Genomic DNA, 21323 nt, shown 5'->3' with positions numbered 1-21323 from the left:
TTACTGCAACTCGCTGTTGGCTGGGCTCCCTGCCTGTGCCATTAAACCCCTACAACTCATCCAGAACGCCGCAGCCCGTCTGGTGTTCAACCTTCCCAAGTTCTCTCACGTCACCCCGCTCCTCCGCTCTCTCCACTGGCTTCCAGTTGAAGCTCGCATCCGCTACAAGACCATGGTGCTTGCCTACGGAGCTGTGAGGGGAACGGCACCTCTGTACCTTCAGGTTCTGATCAGGCCCTACACCCAAACAAGGGCACTGCGTTCATCCACCTCTGGCCTGCTCGCCTCCCTACCTCTGAGGAAGCACAGTTCCTGCTCAGCCCAGTCAAAACTGTTCGCTGCTCTGGCACCCCAATGGTGGAACAAGCTCCCTCACGACGCCAGGACAGCGGAGTCAATCACCACCTTCCCAGAGACACCTGAAACCCCACCTCTTTAAGGAATACCTGGGATAGGATAAAGTAATCTTTCTAACCCCCCCCCCCTTAAAAGATTTAGATGCACTATTGTAAAGTGGTTGTTCCACTGGATACCAATTTGTAAGTTGCTCTGGATAAGAGCGTCTGCTAAATGACTTAAATGTAAAATGTAAATAAAAGTCATTTTAGAGAATTTGTCAGTACGGTGGGGTGTTCAGTATGAGTTCAGACATTTCTAACATATACTGCTCTAATTTTTCAATTTCTTTTAATATAAAATGAAAGATCTCTCAAATGAAGTTTGATAACTTTACTTACATGTTTTAAGAAGACAAAAATATTTGATAGAATGTGTGAAAAGTCCAGACTAAGCTTAATGGGTACAGAGTATACAGAGTGTACCCTTTAAGCCCATGGTTGTTCCAAATAAGCCCACCTCTTAAATAATCCATTTTAATTAGATTAATATAATCTCCCCCAAATGTATAAAAATAAACTGATCATTAGTATTCATCATGAAAGTAGCACTCATAACAGGGGATGTCGTATCCACAGAGATCAATGGACATCGGGTGTTTTTTGTTCCTGCCGACCAGCACACACCCGATTCAACTAATCATAGACTTCAATCAAGACATTATTAGTTGAATCATGTATGTTATTGCTTGGTTAGAACACAAACCTGAACCCACACTGGCCCTCTGTGGATAAGAAGTCATGCAACAAAGACCAGGACACACACAACTTTCAATGAATTATCTGAAAGATGATTTACATTTGATGTACTGAAAAACAAATTTCAGTACAAGATACGAATCCTATATATCCCACCTCGCGCAGCAACACTGACTGGCAGCAGAGCTGTGCGCACTGAGTGAAGCGCTGAAGCCACTGCGCACCGACATCAGTCGGTCTAATTTACTTGAAAGTCTACAAAGTGAGACTGCCCTCGTCTTTCTTGGTTATTTACAGTTTTTCTACGTTAGTTTGAGTCTGATGCTTTAACTGATAGCAAACAGGCACCCTAATCAAATACCCAAATCTCTCTCACAGACACACGTCAAGACTTGAGTAGCCCCATTACCATGGTAACCTACCGCCCTTAACCTATATAATCTCATTAGTCACAATAGTGACCGTAAAAAACGTTCAGTTATAAGGCTCTAACAATTTTACTGAATGAAATATCAATACATTTCCATCACATATTGAAATAATAACGGGTCTCAATGAAATATGTGCAGTGTCACGTTTCGTGTAAATTGTCACATGACCAGAGCTGTTTACTTCCTGGTTGCACCATGAGAAGAAGATGGCTGCATCAAAGCTCCCAAACAAAAAGGTTAGTAAAATAGGTTAACATTAAGATAGGACAAAGATTTTTGGTACACATCATTAAAGGTGTCTAGTATTGATATATGCATTTGCAATTACTCAACTTTGTTCCGTGTGGTCATAGAATGAGTAAACATGTTGACGGCAACAATAGTGACCAGCGGGATAACACAGTGCATCTAGGTATACACATACATAGTTCTTGTTCTACCGAACTTTCTACTCCGGTCTTTCTTTTAGTTTTACTTTGAGTCAAGTTCTGGATATGTTGGATCTAGGTGACCACCCAGACAAGGCGTGCAACATTGCAGTTATCCCTCAGTGACTGTGATAGCGATGGGTCAGATATGGACTATGAGGGGGAGACAGGCCATTTGCCAGCCAGGCTGTTGAATGTATATGCTGACCCTATGCAAACAGATCATGACAGGAACAACGTTATCAGTGATGATGACCTACCCCTCACCACGCCACACTCTCCTCCCTGAGACTGGGTTGGGTCATGGACCCAGTGTCGTCCATGGTGTTGCAGAGCAATCTCAGGTGCCTCAAGGTTGCAAGTTCCTTCATGACAACCTCTTCACTTCGCTTGCACTCCTCGATGAAATGACAAAAAGAGGATATGGGAGCTCTGGAACGATGAGGCAAAATTGTCTGATGTCCCATTCAAGCCATAGGACTTCATGAAGTTACCCCAGGGTCCGGTTGCTGGTCCAGTTGCTGGTCCATTAGAAAGACAATAACATTGTCACAGTGGCAACAAACATGGAGGAGAAATACAGTGAGACCTCTGTCAAGAGATGGAACAAGGAGTGACGTGCCTTTTGACAAAGTCCCACAACCAAAATGCATCAACCGATACAATGAGCACATGGGTGGAGTTGAATTTCACAACCTACAGGTTTCAAGATACCATATCTCCATCAGGTCTAAGAAGTGGTGGTGACCCATCTCTGCATGGTCTCTCAACAGCACTCGTAAACAGCCATTCACTTTACAGAGATGTTATGGGAGGGACCATCAACCTGCTCACCTTCTCATTGATAGTGGCACAGTCTCTTTTGCAAAGGTTTGGCACGAAACCACTGAAGATCTCTACTGGCTGCTACTGTTGAAGATCAGGCAAGATATGACAAATCTTCTCACTGTCCAATCAACACGATGCGCCGGTTCCAGAGATGTCGTCATTGTGACAAACGCACTACCTACGCATGTGAGAAATGCAAAGCGCCACTGCACATTGAGTGCTTCAAGATATACCATGGACAGTAGAAAAGGAGATAAGAGCGAATGAAAAAGGGCTGAAAAGGCAAATAAAAGAAAAATAGAAAAGTCAATAAAGGGTGAGGAGAAGCAGTATAACGGACTCTAGGAAGAAAAGAAAAGTCGACGAAAAAAGGAAAAAGACCATCAAAATGACTGAAATGTTTTTGGAAAATAGGATCAATTGATTCAAGACTTACTGTATGACAGTAGGTCTGACTGATCGTAGTTCAAAATAGTGATGCACAAACTAATCGTGCACTTGGTTCTGAAGCCTACCTCTATGATATGCATGTATGTATGATTATTATTTTGTCCACTGTAGGCCTTTACTTGAATGCATGTTCTACAGGCTACCTCTATCCTAAATGTTACCTTTATGTTCAATGTGAATGAATGACAGGACTGCTATGCAGTTGTCATTGTGACATTTTAGTGCAACATTCACTAACAATGTTACAATGAATATTGCACTAAAGTACAAATTCAAATGTTACAATATATTTACAATATTAATGTTTCGACACATGTTGCACTAAAGTAACAATGTATGTTACACTAAAGCAACAATGTATGTTACAATAAAGTAACAATGTTGAAATACATTGATGGTTGTGTTTTTTTTGTTTTTGCTCTCAGTATTCATATCGGTGTTGTAAAAGGGTTTTTGATATGTAAAATAGCCACACTAGATTGTGATGGGCATTCTAGTGGCAATGCTGGGGACTGCCAGTGACAGAGTTTTAAATGTGTTAATAACTGGGCTGGAATAAAGAATTTATGACTGCACTGGAGAAATATGTTAATTCAGTATACATCACATTATCCCACTGGTCACAATTGTGACCAACCATAAAACACACTTTTTCACCTACTTTTCCATAAAAAATAAAAAAATAAAAAATATTGATTATTTCAAAGGGTTACAAATGACAAGATTTTGATATTTTCATGTCTGGGAAAAATTCGGGATTAAATGGGTTAAAGGGGCAGCTGAACATTTTGGTTAAAAGACTTGGGTCACAAAAATGTAATGAAATTGAGTAACATACACCACATTACTTCTTACTAATACATTTCTTGTTATAGAAACATTACAAAGCATGGTCATCCGTTGTTTTGTGTCTTTTATATAATTATGGCGAAAAAATATTTTGCCGGGTGGCTCGCACATTTTTTCCATCTACCTGCACCAGTGGCTGGTGGGCCAATAAGTAGGCCCTGATGGCAATGGCAGAAAAGTTAAAAAATATATTTATTCTGTACTTCATCATTGCAAAAGAACCCTCCCCAGCGCAATGGTGCCCGAATGCTGGCTCATTGTTTAATCATAGAATTGGGTCGCGCCATGTGGACATTGATTACATGTTGTCCCCAAAAGCAAGCAGAACTACTCAGAAATATAATGGACGGACTTGGGGACTGCTATTTCTTGAAACACACTTCTGTGTCATAAGAACAAGAGTAGGTGAAGGGAATTGTATTCATTTGTTCATTAATTAACAAACACCAGTCCCACAATTGGAGAATTACCACATTTGGTTCAAAATTGTAAGAAAACAAATTATACACTGCATGAAATTACTCATGATCCAAGCTAAGAAAGAAAGCTTTTAGTCATAGGATGTCACAATTTTAACCAGTTAAATTAATGTGTTTGCTACTATGGATAAAAAAAAAAGGTCTGTCACGTCAACTAGCAATGTACTGTACACCCAAAATATGGCAGGCTAGTTGGTGTGTGTGTGTGTGTGTGTGTGTGTGCGCACTTGGGGCAAAAGGGCAAACTCCTGCCCCACTACTAGTGGCATGGGATCAGATCACAACTGTCCCCTACACTAAGGCTACACCAAACTATACGGGGGAAGGACTAACAGCTGACCCACAGTCAGTTAGTGCAAGAGCTGAATGCTGCTACTGACTGACATTGGATAATGGATTGATTTAGGCTAAATAGAGTTTCTCTTTCAGGTGTTCAAAGCATTTAAATAGTCAATCAATTGAGAACACCACATAGACACTGTCTTGTATTCATTATGCAGTATCTATTCACTCTTTTTTATGATGATGGCATTAACTGTGATGTAACAGCATGGTACACTACTTGACAAGGGCAACTAAGACCTGTACACAGCATCACAGCCCAGCTGAACAGCAAGACCTTTCCTTTCCCCTTTGATGTGGCTATGAGTGGCAGCCCGGACAATTTAAACCAAGCCCCTGATGAGGAAGTGGTGCTGAGGGGTAAATTCCACCTTACAGAGAGGGGTGACTCCACTCAGGGCTTCCATTACACAGACAGACTGAGGGCAGGGACCAGACCCCAGATAACTTGTTTCTGCTGGCCATCTCTTCCCCATGATCACAGCCACACCTTTTACTCACACTCTGCCCACACCAGCTGACCTGAGCTCTGCTTTCGCTCTGCTCATAAACACAGACTATGGATCAGCCATTTCTCACTATCCAAGTCCAGGCATTAATCATCAATAAATTGGCCCTGGAGCAGTTGCTAACAGCTTATACCTGCACTATATATCTGCATCCACTGTACACAGACAGACAAAGCCTAGGCATGGTGTAGCTCCTTGGGACAGAGACAGCCAGACCCAGCCCCCTCCATACTACAAAATCACACCTGATAAAATCCCAGTGACGATGAAATAAGGCTCAATATTAAATTAAGTCGAAGAGGCCCTGAGCACACTAATAGAGAGAGCGCTAATCTGGCACTGTGTGCTCCAGAGGTAATATCCTCTAAGAATCCTCACAGTGCTTCAATGAACACACAGGGAGAAGAATCCACTGCGGTGGTACTGGCCATTTCAGCACAGTACTAGGAGTTGACGGGACTGTTCCGTTCAATTCAGACAGTTGTTTCATAGTGCCAAATCAATGTGATACATTGAAGCTGTGGCCCAGCGTGACCTGGCAGTCATGATGAGTCCTGTTTGCCTATACCCCGAGTCAGCAACAATAAGCTGGAGAGATGAGTCCTCCTGAGTCTGGGTCAGGTGGTTCAAACTTACGGATGTGCTTTCATCTCTATGTAGTTCTTGGGGATGAAGCCGTCTTTCCCGTTCAATTCTGCTTTGTACCAGTTCTGGTCACACTCTTCATTTAATACCTAGAGAAGGGCAGAGAGAGAGGTTAACAATATATCACATCTAGTAAACAGAGTACTTCTCTGGTCACTGAGAAGGGGGGCTGAAACGGTTTTGTATCCACTAATGGGGCACAGCCATAAACGACAGATTGAGACACGTCTGTCTGTTGTGAGTACACTCATTTACCAAGCAAGCCTCCATGACACCAGGCCAGCTGTGGGAGCACTCTTGTCTGAGAGATGTACGGTGGTTTGCAGGTTTGGGGGCACTGGTGCATGAGTGTGTCTAAGTTTGTATGTGTGTGTGGCTGTTGTTGTTGAAAGACATGCACCTGTACACTGGTGCAGTTAGTCATGTAAAGCCTCTGGCTTGAACACTCATAGTCAGATGAAAGAAACTGTCGTCATCAATTCTCACCAGGGTTCTGACTCACAGTAATATACTGACACGTCCCACTCAAAACAAAGATATTCCAACCACCATCTGTCCTGACTGAACACACAAATATCAGACCTTCTGGCTTCAGTACAGCCTTTCCATTTCAGAAGAAATATAGTCTAGAATACACAGGTTTTCAATGCGATATGCTGGCCACATGCTTCAGTGTTGGGACACACTTCATGGTCTCTGCTAGGTGTTGAAACACCTTTAAACCATACTTGACAATGTGTGATCAAGGGGGGAACAAGGCCTAAATCTTTTTGTCTGCAAAAAAAGTGTTGAGGAAATGGAGTGTGCAACATCCTTCCTGTGCACAGAGCACTGGGAGAGCGAGAGATAGAAAGGAAAGTGAGGCAGAGTGGGTGTGCCACCACTGTCGCACCAGAGGGTTCTTAAAGCCTGCAAGGCTTTTTGGCGACCTGACCAAATTCACATTGAAATGTGTGTTATAGATCTGTCATTCACATTGAAAGCAAGTCTAAGAAGCAGTAGATATGTTCTATATGAGCTATTTCTATGCTTCCCGCGCTTAAGTTTCGTTTTTTAAAGTCTTTTACTTTGGGTTTTGTACACCAACTTCAAACAGCTGACAAAACAATATTTTTGGTTATGGAAAATATATTTCACAGCAGTTTAGATGGTACAATACTACACTATACTTGCTTGTTTTGTCACAAAAACTAAAATTAGGCAAACTATCAGAATTTTAGCAACCAGGAAAAGCTGGAGTGATTTCTGCATATTGCATCTATCTCTAAACCTAACCTGAAAAACCCAAGGGCAGGTTGCATTGCGTGCAGAATCAAACTATTTTTGATTTACATAGATGGCTGACAGGGTAGGCAGTGATGATAAACTGAGTAACTCAACTAAAGCACCCGAATCCTTCGCAGATAGTGGTTTAGTGTCTGCGGGTTCACATAACTTGGTCACACAGACCACATCAGAGTGTGTGAATTGGCCTGGAGCACCTGTGAGAAGAGGGGCGACAGATAGACTACAGCCTTCAGTCACTCAGCACCTCAACTACATCCAGCAACAAGATGGCTTCTTAAGCCCCCCTCAAACACAATACAGGCTCTGATCCATAGAGCTATAAAATTATCTTCCAACTGTCAGATAAGAGGGGTGCTCAGGGTGAGATTGATTTCTCCCTTTTCTCGCACAGACATACAGTAATTTACACAGTAGGCGTGTAGTTCCCCTAGAGGGGAAGGCAGACTGGTACAGCACAGTTTAGTTGGCAGGCTGTGTTGCACAGTGAGTAGTGCAGCAGTACAGAGGGCTTCTGACCACAGAGTATTGATCTATGCATTACACAGCGGTTGGGAAACATCTCCATAATGCATGCACAACCATGTACATGCCGCTAGACATGTTGTCTATCAGGTATCATTTTACATTGTTCACAAAAGAAAAGCTGCAGCTAGGGTAGAGAGGAAGGTCCTACTCATGTCACATCTAACCGTCATAGCCCTATCTAACCAGAAACTACAGATAGGCTTCAACTTTCAGTGTCTTTTAATCCCGCCCCATCCTGTAAGAGTCAACTTTTTCAGAAGAGCTCAGTCTCGTTCTACTTCGGTGTGTAGTGTTGATCTGAAGCCCACGCAAGCAACCAGTCCCCCCGGTGGTAAAACACACTATGGCTTAGTGGAAAGAGGCAAGCAGGAGACAACTGAAACAGGAGTCATGTAAGACTATGTGAGGCATCCCAGGCCATCAGTGTCAGTAGTACAGTGTCAGTGGTGAGATTGCCATTAGGCCTATCCACTCTATCCACCACACCCTCCTACTTCTCAAAGCCCCGATGATGGGATGATGGGGTCTGGCAATTTCCCCCCCAGCTGTTCACTGGCCTCAGTGCTCTCTGACCTCTCTGCTCCAGCTAGCCTGCAGCACACCAGCTGTCACTGTGGAACCACAGCCACTATGGCACAAGAGAAAAAATTACAGAGGAGTCCATGCCTGTGGCACTATGATAATGTGAGTGAATGTGAATAGGTTATGAGGAGCACAGGGGGGCACAGTGATGGAAGAGTATGCCTGTGGCAGTGTGTGTGTGTGTGGTCTTACAATTGGTGGGGCAATGCAGGCAGGCAGCCTCTGGGCATGACTGATTGCACATGTGTAGACGTGGCAGACATTCTCTACATCTTATTACAAACACAAACACTACACCGTAGTCTCATCACCTACACAGTTCACGACTTATCTACCTCAAACATAACAGCTCACAGACCCTCCCTCATGTTCTCTTGCAGATATTACAACAGGCTTGGAATTTTGTGATTTTAGGGGTAAGGCCATTTTCCCAATCTGCCAGGGCACCAAGGCCATTAAACCAAAATAGTCAATTAAATTGACTTGAAAACCAAAAAACAACTATTCTCTTAAGAAAAGCAGAAGTGTATGTAAATGTAAATAAAACACTAGCCTACATGTCAAAGTGTAGGTGACAGCCTGTGTATTGGCTACAGCCTGTCATGTCCAGACCGAAGCTGACATGAGGCGCCTGAAAATGTAACCAAACTTTAAATGAGACTTTTATTAACACACATACACAAGACTAAACACCAGTCAAATTTGACAAATATAATGTAGGATCATTATTAATATCTAAAGGCTTGATAATGTCGACATTATATATATATATATATAAACTCAGCAAGAAAAGAAATGTCCTCTCACTGTCAACTGCGTTTATTCTCAGCAAACTTAACATGTGTAAATATTTGTATGGACATAAAAATATTCAACAGATATAAACTGAACAAGTTCCACAGACGTGACTAACAGAAATGGAATAATATGTCCCTGAACAAAGGGGGGGTCAAAATCAAAAATAAGTCGGTATCTGGTGTGGCCACCAGCTGCAAGTACTGCAGTGCATCTCCTCATGGACTGCACCAGATTTTCCAGTTCTTGCTGTGAGATGTTACCTCACTCTTCCACCAAGGCACCTGCAAGTTCCCGGACATTTCTGGGGGAATGGCCCTGGTCCTCATCCGATCCAACAGGTCCCAAACGTACTCAATGGGATTGAGATCCGGGCTCTTCGCTGGCCACTGCAGAACACTGACATTTCTGTCTTGCAGGAAATCACACACAGAACGAGCAGTATGGCTGGTGGCATTGTCATGCTGGAGGGTCATGTCAGGATGAGCCTGCAGGAAGGGTACCACATGAGGGAGGAGGATGTCTTCCCTGTAACACACAGTGTTGAGATTGCCTGCAATGACAACAAGCTCAGTCCGATGATGCTATGACACACCGCCCCAGACCATGACGGACCCTCCACCTCCAAATCGATCCTGCTCCAGAGTACAGGCCTCGGTGTAACGCTCATTCCCTCGACGATAAACGCGAATCCGACCATCACCTCTGGTGAGACAAAGCTGCAACTCATCAGTGAAGAGCACTTTTTGCCAGTCCTGTCTGGTCCAGTGACAGTGGGTTTGTGCCCATAGGCAATGTTGTTGCTGGTGATGTCTGGTGAGGACCTGCCTTAAAACAGGCCTACAAGCCCTCAGTTCAGCCTCTCTCAGCCTATTGTGGACAGACTGAGCACTGATGGAGGGATTGTGCGTTCCTGGTGTAACTCGGGCAGTTGTTGTTGCCATCCTGTACCTGTCCCGCAGGTGTGATGTTCGGATGTACCGATCCTGTGCAGGTGGTGTTACACGTGGTCTGCCACTGTGAGGACGATCAGCTGTCTGTCCTGTCTCCCTGTAGTGCTGTCTTAGGCGTCTCACAGTACGGACATTGCAATTTATTGCCCTGACCACATCTGCAGTCCTCATGCCTCCTTGCAGCATGCCCAAGGCAGTTTCACACAGATGAGCAGGGACTATGGGCGTCTTTCTTTTGGTGTTATTCAGAGTCAGTAGAAAGGCCGCTTTAGTGTCCTAAGTTTGATAACTGTGACATTTATTGCCTACCGTCTATAAACTGTTAGTTTGTCTTAATGACCGTTCCACAGGTGCATGGTTCATTAATTGTTTATGGTTCATTGAACAAGAATGGGAAACACTGTTTAAACCCTTTACAATGAAGATCTGTGAAGTTATTTAGATTTTTATGAATTATCTTTGAAAGACAGGGTCCTGAAAAAGGGACGTTTCTTTTTTTGCTGAGTTTATATTTATATAAATACAAAAGTATGTGACACCCCTTAAAATTTGTGGATTTGGCTATTATAGCCAGACCGGTTGCTGAGCGGTGTATAAAATCGAGCACACAGCCATGCATTCTCCATAGCCAGACATCAGCTTTACTGAAGACCTCAGTGACTTTCAATGAAGCACCATCATAGGATGCCACCTTTCCAACAAGTCTGTTTGTTAAAATTCTGCCCTGCTAGAGCTTCCCCGGTCAACTTTAAGTGCTGTTATTGTGGCATGGAAACGTCTTGGAGCAACAACGGCTCAGCCGAAAAGTGGTGCAGTATTTTCACGGCCGGATAAAAGGGGGCAGTAGAGATCCCCTGTTTTGGATAGAGATGATCAAGGAGGCCAAGAAATGGTCAGACAGGGTACTTCCTGTTTGGAATCTTCTCAGGTTTTGGCCTTCCAAATGAGTTCTGTTATACTCACAGACACCATTCAAACAGTTTTAGAAACGTTGGAGTGTTTTCTATCCAAAGCTAATAATTATGTGCATATTCTAGTTTCTGGGCAGGAGTAATAATCAGATTAAATCGGGTACGTTTTTTATCCGGCCGTGAAAATACTGCCCCCTATCCATAACAGGTTAACCCGGAAGCCAGCCAAACCAATGTGTCAGAGGAAACACCGTACACCTGGTGACCGTGTCAGCGTGCACTGCACCCGGCCCGCCACAGGAGTTGCTAGTGCGCGATGGGACAAGGATATCCCTGCTGGTCAAACCCTCCCCTAACCCGGACAACGCTGGGCCAAATTGTGCGCCGCTCCATGGGTCTCCCGGTCGCGGCCGGCTGCGACAGAGCCTGGACTCGAACACAGAATCTCTAGTGGCACAGCAACACTGTAATGCAGTGCCTTAGACAACTGCGCCACTCGGGAGGCCCCGAGGTGCAAATTGAAGATATTGGAAGAACTGTCCACATTTACTTTTTGTCAGCCAATAAGATGAGTAGGCCTAACAAACAGCAAAAGCACTTGTCTATGTCAATCTACTATCCCCCATAGTACAAAAGTTGACCTACTCTATTCTGTGCGAGAAATAAATATTCCAAACACAATCTGGGACAGTTGTGTAATGCGATAGATCCCAAATTAATACAACCACTAGCATTCCAAAAAACCTTTTTACGCAATGTGGCCGACGCAACAGATCAAAACATTTTGCTTAAAATGTTGATAAACTATTAGGCTATTTCTTCATTATAAGCGCAGCAATGTGCACACGGCAGTAGGATATAAGCGTGAATGTGCCATTAGCAGGAAAACACCATTATCAAAAGTGACAGTAAATGTGATTATACATGTATGCTTTTATTATAAAAGGTGCAGTTATGGTGAAAATGAACTTCCCCAAACTTGAAACTCACGTACAGTATGTATGCCAGTTAGGCTCTACACCCCTTGTAAAGCAGATTTACATTTACATTTTAGTCATTTAGCAGACGCTCTTATCCAGAGCGACTTACAGTAGTGAATGCATACATTTCATAAATGTTTTCTCCGTACCAGGCAGTTAGATTAATGTGCTTCATTTTAAGAAGTTATTTGGCCACTTTAGCGATACAAACCTTATCAAAAAATATAGGCCTATGGGCTAGGCTACATGAGGTGTGAGACTATGATTTGAAAAAGTCGCAAAAAAAGGCATTTTTTCTTGCCTTACGCTGGGCATCATTCACAAGTGATAATATATAAATCACAAGTGATAGTATATAATTCGCAAGTGATAGGCTAATATTGTCACCCATCAGACTGTTCTTGATTTAATTTTGTCTTTACATATACTAAATAATATATGTGTGAGATATGTTTTGATTTAGAATGGACCATTATCATGCACTTGTCTCAAAACAGGGGCAGGGGGGAAAATGGACGTCATCTATGCACTTTTCATGCCAGCCTGGCAAGCTATACTCCTGTTGTAAAGAAAAGCAATGTGCTTAATATAATGAAAGTTGAGAAATAAATATATTAGGCCTATCCTATAGAAAGCTGACGGGATATCCCTCTTTTTAATAGAGGCCATATCACTATGTTTTCTCACGCAATTGCATAGCTTATAGAAATTGCATAGCCTATAGAAATTGCATAGCCTATAGAAATTGCATAGCCTATAGAAATGTTGCTCACCATAAGCTAATGGGCTCTCATTAAGTGTTTGATTAGATATTCGAATACATTTGCATTGATGTCAGTGCTGAGTACCAGGCAGTTAGTAAGTTTGGTAGGCTACTAATGACCATTAACAGCATCAGAGCTTGGAGAAGCCTAATTACCATGACTAAACGGTCATCTTCATGACTCGTGACCGCCGGTGTGGCAGTAATACGGTCACCACAACTGCTCTAAGTGAGAGGTGGTTTGTAGAGGCAAACAAAACACAGTCCCACCTCTGTACAACCCTGACACTCCATCAGCACCTAAATGCCGCATCTGAGTGAGTATGAGGTCTCAAGTAGAGATATTAGAGGACAGTCAGAACAGATTGCAGTGGTTTCATAAACATGTAAAAAATGGTGATAAATTCAGGCGCCACAGACTGAGAAGCAGATATTTTCTCTGCGCTTTCTCTGTTCTCAGGTGAAGCCTGCATTCTAAAGTTCACCTGAGAACAGAGAAAGCACAGAGAAAATACCTGCTTCTCAGCCTTGCATTCTAAACAGACCTCAAACTACTTCTCAACCCAACCAAAACCAAGTACATGATCTTGTCAAGCAAAAAAAAAACTACTCAGTCTCCAGCCGAACACACCCTCATTGTCAACAACACCTCCATTGAACAAGTGCCGCATTACAAATACCTGGGCACCTGGCTTGATGAATAACTCAACTTCAGCACCCATATCAATAACCGCAAAATCTAATCCAGAGCTTTCTCTACCGCAACAAATCCTGCTTTACCCGCTCCGCCAATGTCCTGCGTCCTCCCTCTGTTGGACTATGGTGACACTCTACCCCAACACCCCCAAAACCCTGCTCTCAAAATTGAATACTCTGTACCGCTCAGTCATCAGATTTTCCACTGGAGCCCCCTACTGCACCCACCACTGTTCCCTCTATGAGCAGTTTGGCCAACCATCACTCACAAGCAGACAACAAATTCATAGGTTCATCATCATTTACAAAACCCTTACTAGCAAAGCCCCCCTCTACCTCTTTAAACTCCTCTCCATGTCCTCCTACAGCCTACATCTCCCTGTCTGTTCCAACATCCTGCTCCAACTCCGGCTCCAAAGCATTAACACTCTGCTGCTACTGACTGGAATAAAGTCCAACAGGACTTAAAACTCAACCAATTCATCTCCATTCCCAGTTTCATGAACAGGTTAAATGAGCTGGTTATCCACCCTGGGACTGCTTCTAGAGTAAGTGGCTACTAGTTGTGTCCCCTGTGTTTTACTGATGTGTTGCAAAGATGTATTTTTCCTTTTCTGTTTTTGCGTGGAACTTTTAAGTGTCTGCATGTTGTCATGCGTCTGCTTTGCTGCACGGTTACTGCCCTATCTTGGTCAGGTCATTATTGTAGAAGAGAATGTGTTCAATGATTTACCTGATTAAATAAAGGTTAAATAAAATAAATAAACTAAACAGGCCTGCTTCCTTGCTGGAATATTCCTGGGGAAAGGCCCAGAATAAATATCAGCTCAAGGTGCAGTCATAAAATGTAAATGAATTCAGGTTCCCATGAATAATTAACCAAATAAAGACAATATGCAAACTTTGTGCATTCACCAAAACAAAGCAAAACCAAAATAACTTATTGTACCAATATTTTCTCATTCACAATGAAAACCCTGTGATTTCAGTATTCTACCAACATACCCATGTGTGTTTAAAGGTTGACTTGAGACCAAGAGGAAAAGTTTTGTAGTGGCAACCAATTTGCAAACTCTCTCTTTATCACATTATGTTGTTAGCTACCAGTTGCAGAGGTTTGCTCAGCCTGCGTAAAGAGATTACACTTCTCCCTGGGGCTTGAAGAGGACTGTTTACTCAGATTATGACCGAGTTGCTTTTAAAGGCTGAAAACATTCAATCTTCCATAAGTAGTTCCATGATAACATGAAACCACAAGGCAGTTCCTTTAAACGGTAAAGCCGTAAACCTAGTTGGCTTGTTTACCTTGCTTGGCTGATTCTGCTTAACCAGTTTTCTTACTGTATCTCTTAACTGACAATGGCTATGAAGGACAATTCTCTCACATCAAACTCAACTCGAGGTCTAGGGCAAACGGTCTGATGACACTTTTAAAAAATTATGCTGAAAGAGCCACGGCTGATGTGAAAAATATTAAAACATTTGCTTTGAAGGCAGTTTCTTTCAGAGAAGGCAACACCAGAACTGTGACTGTGCGTTGCTCTGTCTTCATGTGCTCCATGGCAGGCCTGCATTATGTTAATGCCATTCTGTGGGCACTCTGCATTCCCTCCCTCTAAAGAGATTTTTTTGTTTTTTTAATCTGACTGAGGCACAATAGATTCAGGAGTTTCTATTAGCGAGGCTGAGGTCCAGGGGATAATCTCCTCCACAGCTGCCACTGAGCAGCCCGGCTCCCCCTCACACACACAGCGCTTCTCAGACCCCCACTAAAACCCTGGTGGCCAAGCCTGAGACGCATAATGATGAACTCTGCACCCCTTGGTCTGACTGACTACCATCCCCAAAGCAGACTTCAATGACAACCCAACGCAGATGAGAGAGTAGCTGACATAAACATGTGGAGCGGGTCTTCTTCTGACGTTAGCATAGCTTACAGACCCGGCTGGTTACTTGGTGTAGCCTAGCGTGAGAGGAGGAGGAGGGGAGGTGACTGATAGCCAGGCGTCTGTACTGTGGACGCAACCCAGAGACCATTTCTATTAATCAAGACTGTGGATTATGCTGGAGTGTGAAATTAACTGAGGCCAGTAGATAAAGATTCTTCAAACTATGGGCCTCCCAGGCCTGTTGTTTCTGATAATGGACTTCTGTCGTGCATTTACAATTAAAACAACGGAGCTAAAAACCCACATGCTTAATCGCTGGATGGATGAACAACAGCTGGTTCATTAACTTGTCTACTCACATTTAACCATTGTTCAACTTTTTGAGAGACGGGAACAGAAAAACGAGGGTTATCTTTATCAGTTTACCCTGTCCTCAACACACACGGACAATTGAATCGTATGAATTAGGATCATGACGGATAAAACCGCAAACAAGGCCTCTGTTCATCATCTGACAATGCTGCCTGTGTGTAGTGTATGAGCGCACGAGAGACAGTAGCTGTATTCAAAATCTGTGAAAGTAACGTGACAAAGCAAATAGTTTGGCGAACATGGAATGCACCCATTGGAAGGCCTGGTATGTTGACACGTTGGCGGCTGGGCTTTGAGTCCAACAGACTGGGGAAGGTCAAGAGCACACTGACCCTCCTTCCCCACAGCAAGGCAGCAGACACTCGCTCTGAGGAGGAGTGCTGATATGCACCAGAAAGAGAAGCTTACCCTGCTGCTAATGAAGCACTCCAACACTCCTGTAATTAACACAATGCTAAGGGCCTTTACCACATGGGGAGCCGCCCCGCCACCCCACAGCTGCATTCCCCTAGTCAGCTCAAACTCAACTGAGGTGACTGGACCAATACGTTACATCATGAAATCACTAGGGCTTTTTAAGTACCACTTCATAAACCAAGGCACCGGGGAAAGTAAAATATGAAAGGGTCTCAAACAGGACTTAGAGTGACGCATATGTAGAGAGCAGAGATGAGGTTAATCCAAATTTCAATTCTTGTCTGTTGGATTAGAATTTCTTCATGTCTAGAATTAAAAAGGACTAAATCTGGCACTGTGTACAGCCATCTGTATTGAAGGCCAGCTGTTGTATGGAGTATGGAATTAGGGTTCAGCTCTGGTCAATGCCAGCTTTACCAACTGCTCATTGGTGGAATGGACTACCCATTATTACAATGGAGGTCGGGTCTGTCTACTCTACACGATAATCTAAAGATTGTGCAACATGCTCCCTGAAACAGATAAGCAAAAGGCATTTTGGCTTCCATCATCAGCAGTGGAGGGTTAGAGAACAATTCAGACAACCCCATTACTGGTCGCACTTGACACGTTCTAAAACACTGAGATTAGCCTACACTGGAGATTCAGCCATAACTCCACACTACTTCTGTGTAAGGAGAAAGGGTTCCAGTAGAATGTGCTACAGTGAAGCCAGTCAGTGAGGAGAGCAGCAGTCTGCTCACACCCCCTGCCCAATCCCCATCCCCTGAGGAGGTTATCTGGGGAATGGGGACAGCCAGGGATGGGAAGGACCAAAAATAAGCAGCAAACCAAAAGAGATTGATACTCGCTCCTCTCTTCACAGTAGAGCAGGAAGGGTGATTTGCATTAACAGGGAGGAGACAGGGGTGGCAGAGGAGTCCTAATTACGGCTTCGACTCACTGCTACCCTACGAAGCCATGCTCCTCTCAGGAGGAGGCATGATGGACCAGTTCAGAGGATTCACACTCCTTGTGATCAGCTCAAGAAAAGTCCTCCGGGTAAATAGTAAATGAGGGCATCTCTATTTTATGGCAGCAGCCAGCCCCACACGGCGTGTATGAAGTCCAATTTAGCAGTAGCCTATATTCCATGTACAGTTTGTTCCCATGTAAACAATATAAGCAGAGAGAACAGAGTGTGTGTGACAAAAATAAAACACAAAACGGACAACAGAATAAGAAGATTCTACAAGTCTTTATGTTGGCTAGAATCATCCTTTATCGTACATACATAAAGAACCATTAGATGTGGTTTATCTGCAGCATGGAGAAGGAGGCAGAGCGTGTGAGAGAGTGAAAGAGAGAGAGAGATGTCTAACAGGGTGTTTATGTCCAGTAGCTGTGATCAAGGAGCATTGGGCCACCATAATCCCTGCTTTAGAAGGGCGCTTTAACGAGCTTCACAGGCTGCCCACGACGGATTACCATGTTAGAGTGCACGCTGCAGCCGCCTCCCTCCCCACTCTCACTAGCAAACTCACTCTCCCCCTGAGCCCAGCTGAGACGTAGGCTAGCAGCAGCAGCCTGGGTCTGGTGGTCTCCAGGGGCTCATGGTGATGAGCTCATGGCCAGCCGCTACTGGGGTAGGGGACAGACTAATCTCATCTCTCAACTACAGCACAGTGGAGAGGTACGGGTGAAAGGATGACATGAGATTATATATATATATATATATATATATATATATATATATATATATATATATATATATATATATATATATATATATAAATATGAGAGAGAAAGAGAGCGAGAGAGAGCGAGAGAGAGAAGTTGAGGGAGAGTGACTCAGTTTGTGTCCACACTGCAATGCAGAGAACCCTGGGGCTCCATCCAACCCACAGGTGTCTGCCTGCCTCAATGCCCTCGCCCATAAACCGAGACGCACACAGGGAGCCTGTGACATTATCTGGTTAGATATTTATCAGTGACTCACACACTCATCCAGCCATCAGGCCCAGTGATGCCTGACTAAAGCAATGGCCTGCTCTGATCCCAATTTCCCCATGAGAGCCACAAGCTGACTCTGGGCAGATAGCATTTACTGCTCTGGCGAGCGCAGAGCCAGCAGACACTGTGGATGATGGAGAGACTAGGAGACAGGTAGCAGAGAGCCACTGTGTTGACATGAAGAGCCCGATCTTGTCCTTTGGTTCCTGGGCCAGCATGGGTGGGCGCCAGGGTGAATCAGTGTCAAGCAAGCGGGCCCGCTGCCGCTTGCTTTCCCCAGAGATGGGATGCCAAACAGTCAAGGCTCAGTTTCAGTCCATTAACACAGTAAGGCAATATTTGCCATTTCCATTTATGTCCTTCTGAGGGCAGTGACAACAGGGTGCAGGTAGTGTCATGGACAGAAAGCCTTCCACTGTGTTGCTAAGGGACACCATGTTCACTGTTCAATCACTTCCTCCTCTTAACTTCTGTCTCCTAAACATGACTCACAGCCGTGATACACTTCTGCAAGTCAGCCAGGTGCAGCGTTAAAACTCCACATTACTAGAAGCGGGGGGGGGGGCTGCCATGGCTTGTGTCATAGAATGTGTTCCAAGACAACTTCTAGAAAAGTTCCCCTGCTACCAAATAGGGTCACATTAGCGCTGTTCTGGCAACAGAGGGGAGGGGGAGACATAGGCTTATTTAAGCCCCACTCTCATGGGACGCCACACTTAATTAGAGAAACCCCATGACTCTCACTAGCTACACTTACAGCTACTGAAACACACAACGTGGCTGGTCCCTTAACACGGCAGGGGAACTTGGAAGGTTCCTGGCTGGGAGAATGGCGAAGCAGAGGCCCTCAGCTGAACCAAAAACTTCACACTAAGCACCACGGCAGGGATTTAACCATTTTCCACTCCTGCGGACTTAAAAACAGGCCGATAATTTAACTGTAGGGTTCTGGGAATAAAAAAATAGAAAATACAATTACTGGATCTGATCTGGTTTGAGTCAACTTGTCTGCTCAGAGGATTCCTGATGTATTAATCAGGCTCTGGTCAGAACTGGACTGGAGTGAGGGGAATGATCAGCATAAGAGGGCACAGCTCTTCTCTCCTCTGTGGTAAATCTAATGGGAGATGGGATCGATAGCTGCGCAGAGAGCTAATAAGTGATGGGGGAGATTAATCGGAGGCTTAGAAGAAGTAACTGGCTAAAAGCTTCAGAGCTCCCCCTTTGAGAGTAAAAGCTAGTGGATAGTGATATGGAGAGCCCCCCCCCCAAAAAAGGATCACAACTGAGAAAAAAGAACAAGCTGCAATTAAAAAGAGAAAGGGGTTGAAAAGAGGGGTTGTGTAAACAAAATGTTATATGGGATCATAAAGTATGATTAAATATACTGAACAAAAATCTAAACGCAACATGTCAAAATTTCAACGATTTTACAGCTAATATAAGGAAATCAGTCAATTGAAATCAATTCATTAATCTATGGATTTCACATAACTGGGAATACAGATATGCATCTGTTGGTCAGAAATACCTTTAAAAAAAGGGGTATGGATCAGAAAACCATTCAGTATCTGGTCTGACATACGTTTAAATCGTGTAGTGCGACATCTCCTTTGCATAGAGTTGATCAGGCTGTTGATTGTGGCCTGTGGAATGTTGTTCCACTCCTCTTCAATGGCTGTGTGAAGTTGCTTGATATTGGCGAGAACTAGAACACGTAATGGCACGACAATGGGCCTTAGGATCTCATCACAATATCTCTGTGCATTCAAATTGCCATTGATAAAATGCAATTGTGTTAGTTGTCCGTAGCTGGTTGGAAGTACTGCCAAATTCTCTAAAACGACATTGGAGGCTACTTATAGTAGATAAATGAACCTTAAATTCTCTGGCAACAGCTCTGGTGGACATTCCTGCAGTCAGCACCCCAATTGCACACTCCCTCAGAACTCAGAAGCATTGTGTTGTGTGACAAAACTGCACATTGTTTAAGTGGCCTTTTGTCCTCAGTACAAAGTGCACCTGTGTAATGATCCTGCTGTTTAATCAGTTTCTTGATATGCCACACCTGTCAGGTGGATGGATGATCTTGGGCAAAAGAGAAATGCTCACTAACAGGGATGTAAACAAATGTGTGCACAAAATGTGAGAGAAATACATTTTCTGTGCTTATGGAACATTTCGGGGATATTTTATTTGAGCTCATGAAACTTTAAAATGTTGCATTTGTATTTCTGTTGTTCAATATAGCTGATCCAGCTACTCTTTGGTGATGAGTAAGAGACCCAGAGGCTGGTGTATTCTTACATGCCGTTTTTCACTTTGTAATCCAGTGCAGCACTGATGGTGTGGGGTGTAGTGATCGACTGTGCCGCGGAGACAGGAAGCTGCTGGGGGTGGAAGAGGCTCCAAACAGGAAGTGAGCTAAGCTGCGGTGAGAGCTGCACTGCACACACACATGTGCCAGTGCACAAGCTCAATCTGCAATCCAAGGTTCCCAGCACTCTGAAGTAGGAGGGACTGTCCCACTTTACTGTGGCGCATACTCCTAAAACAGCACAGCTCTGATCAGTTTGCAGGGTGAAAGATTAAAAAAGGTGGATATAGACTTGAGCTGGGACGATAAACCTGAAAATTATCGACACCGACCATACCCATCACAGGCATTTTGCTGACATTGTTCATTACGATAAGTAGCCTACACTAGAGAAATGTAAAGTTTGAAATGAAATATTTGCCAATATGGGGGGTTGTTAATGGGACAATTGATAGGTACAACCATCAAACTAGTAGTAGTTTAAACGATCATTTAAAAAAGGTGCACATTAAATGTTATTAACTTCAATTTATCATTATCGCATGAATTCAGGCAATTTATCATGATATAGATTTTTGTCCATTTCGCTCAGCTCTAATATTGACCAATTAAGGCCATCCTTTACCATTCACAGTGCCAAATGGGAGAGTGTTTGCTCAACACCAGCCTCCAGTTCAGCAGCAGAAGAGGAGTAGAGAGGGGAAGAGAGAGGCAGAGAAGGGCCTTAGACCATGCTCTGCGGGCAGGTTTCTAAGATCTGTTAGGAGCTAAATTTGCCAGCCAGTCAAG

The 21323-nt window shown here is 43.7% G+C and overlaps 1 protein-coding gene across 1 annotated transcript in view; it reads right to left on the bottom strand.

Moving 5' to 3' along the window:
* Positions 1 to 21323, bottom strand: part of grb2b (growth factor receptor-bound protein 2b) — a 46537-nt gene that overhangs the window by 10628 nt on the left and 14586 nt on the right. The window contains exon 3 of the mRNA XM_029765676.1: positions 6047 to 6144. Within this exon, the coding sequence (XP_029621536.1) occupies positions 6047 to 6144 (98 nt within the window). The remainder of the gene's footprint in view (positions 1 to 6046; positions 6145 to 21323) is intronic.

The sequence above is a fragment of the Salmo trutta genome, chromosome 1, assembly GCF_901001165.1.
Source record: "Salmo trutta chromosome 1, fSalTru1.1, whole genome shotgun sequence".
NCBI lineage: Eukaryota > Metazoa > Chordata > Actinopteri > Salmoniformes > Salmonidae > Salmo > Salmo trutta.
The sequence above is the reverse complement of the archived record's forward strand: the minus strand, read 5'-3'. Positions and strand labels throughout refer to the sequence as shown.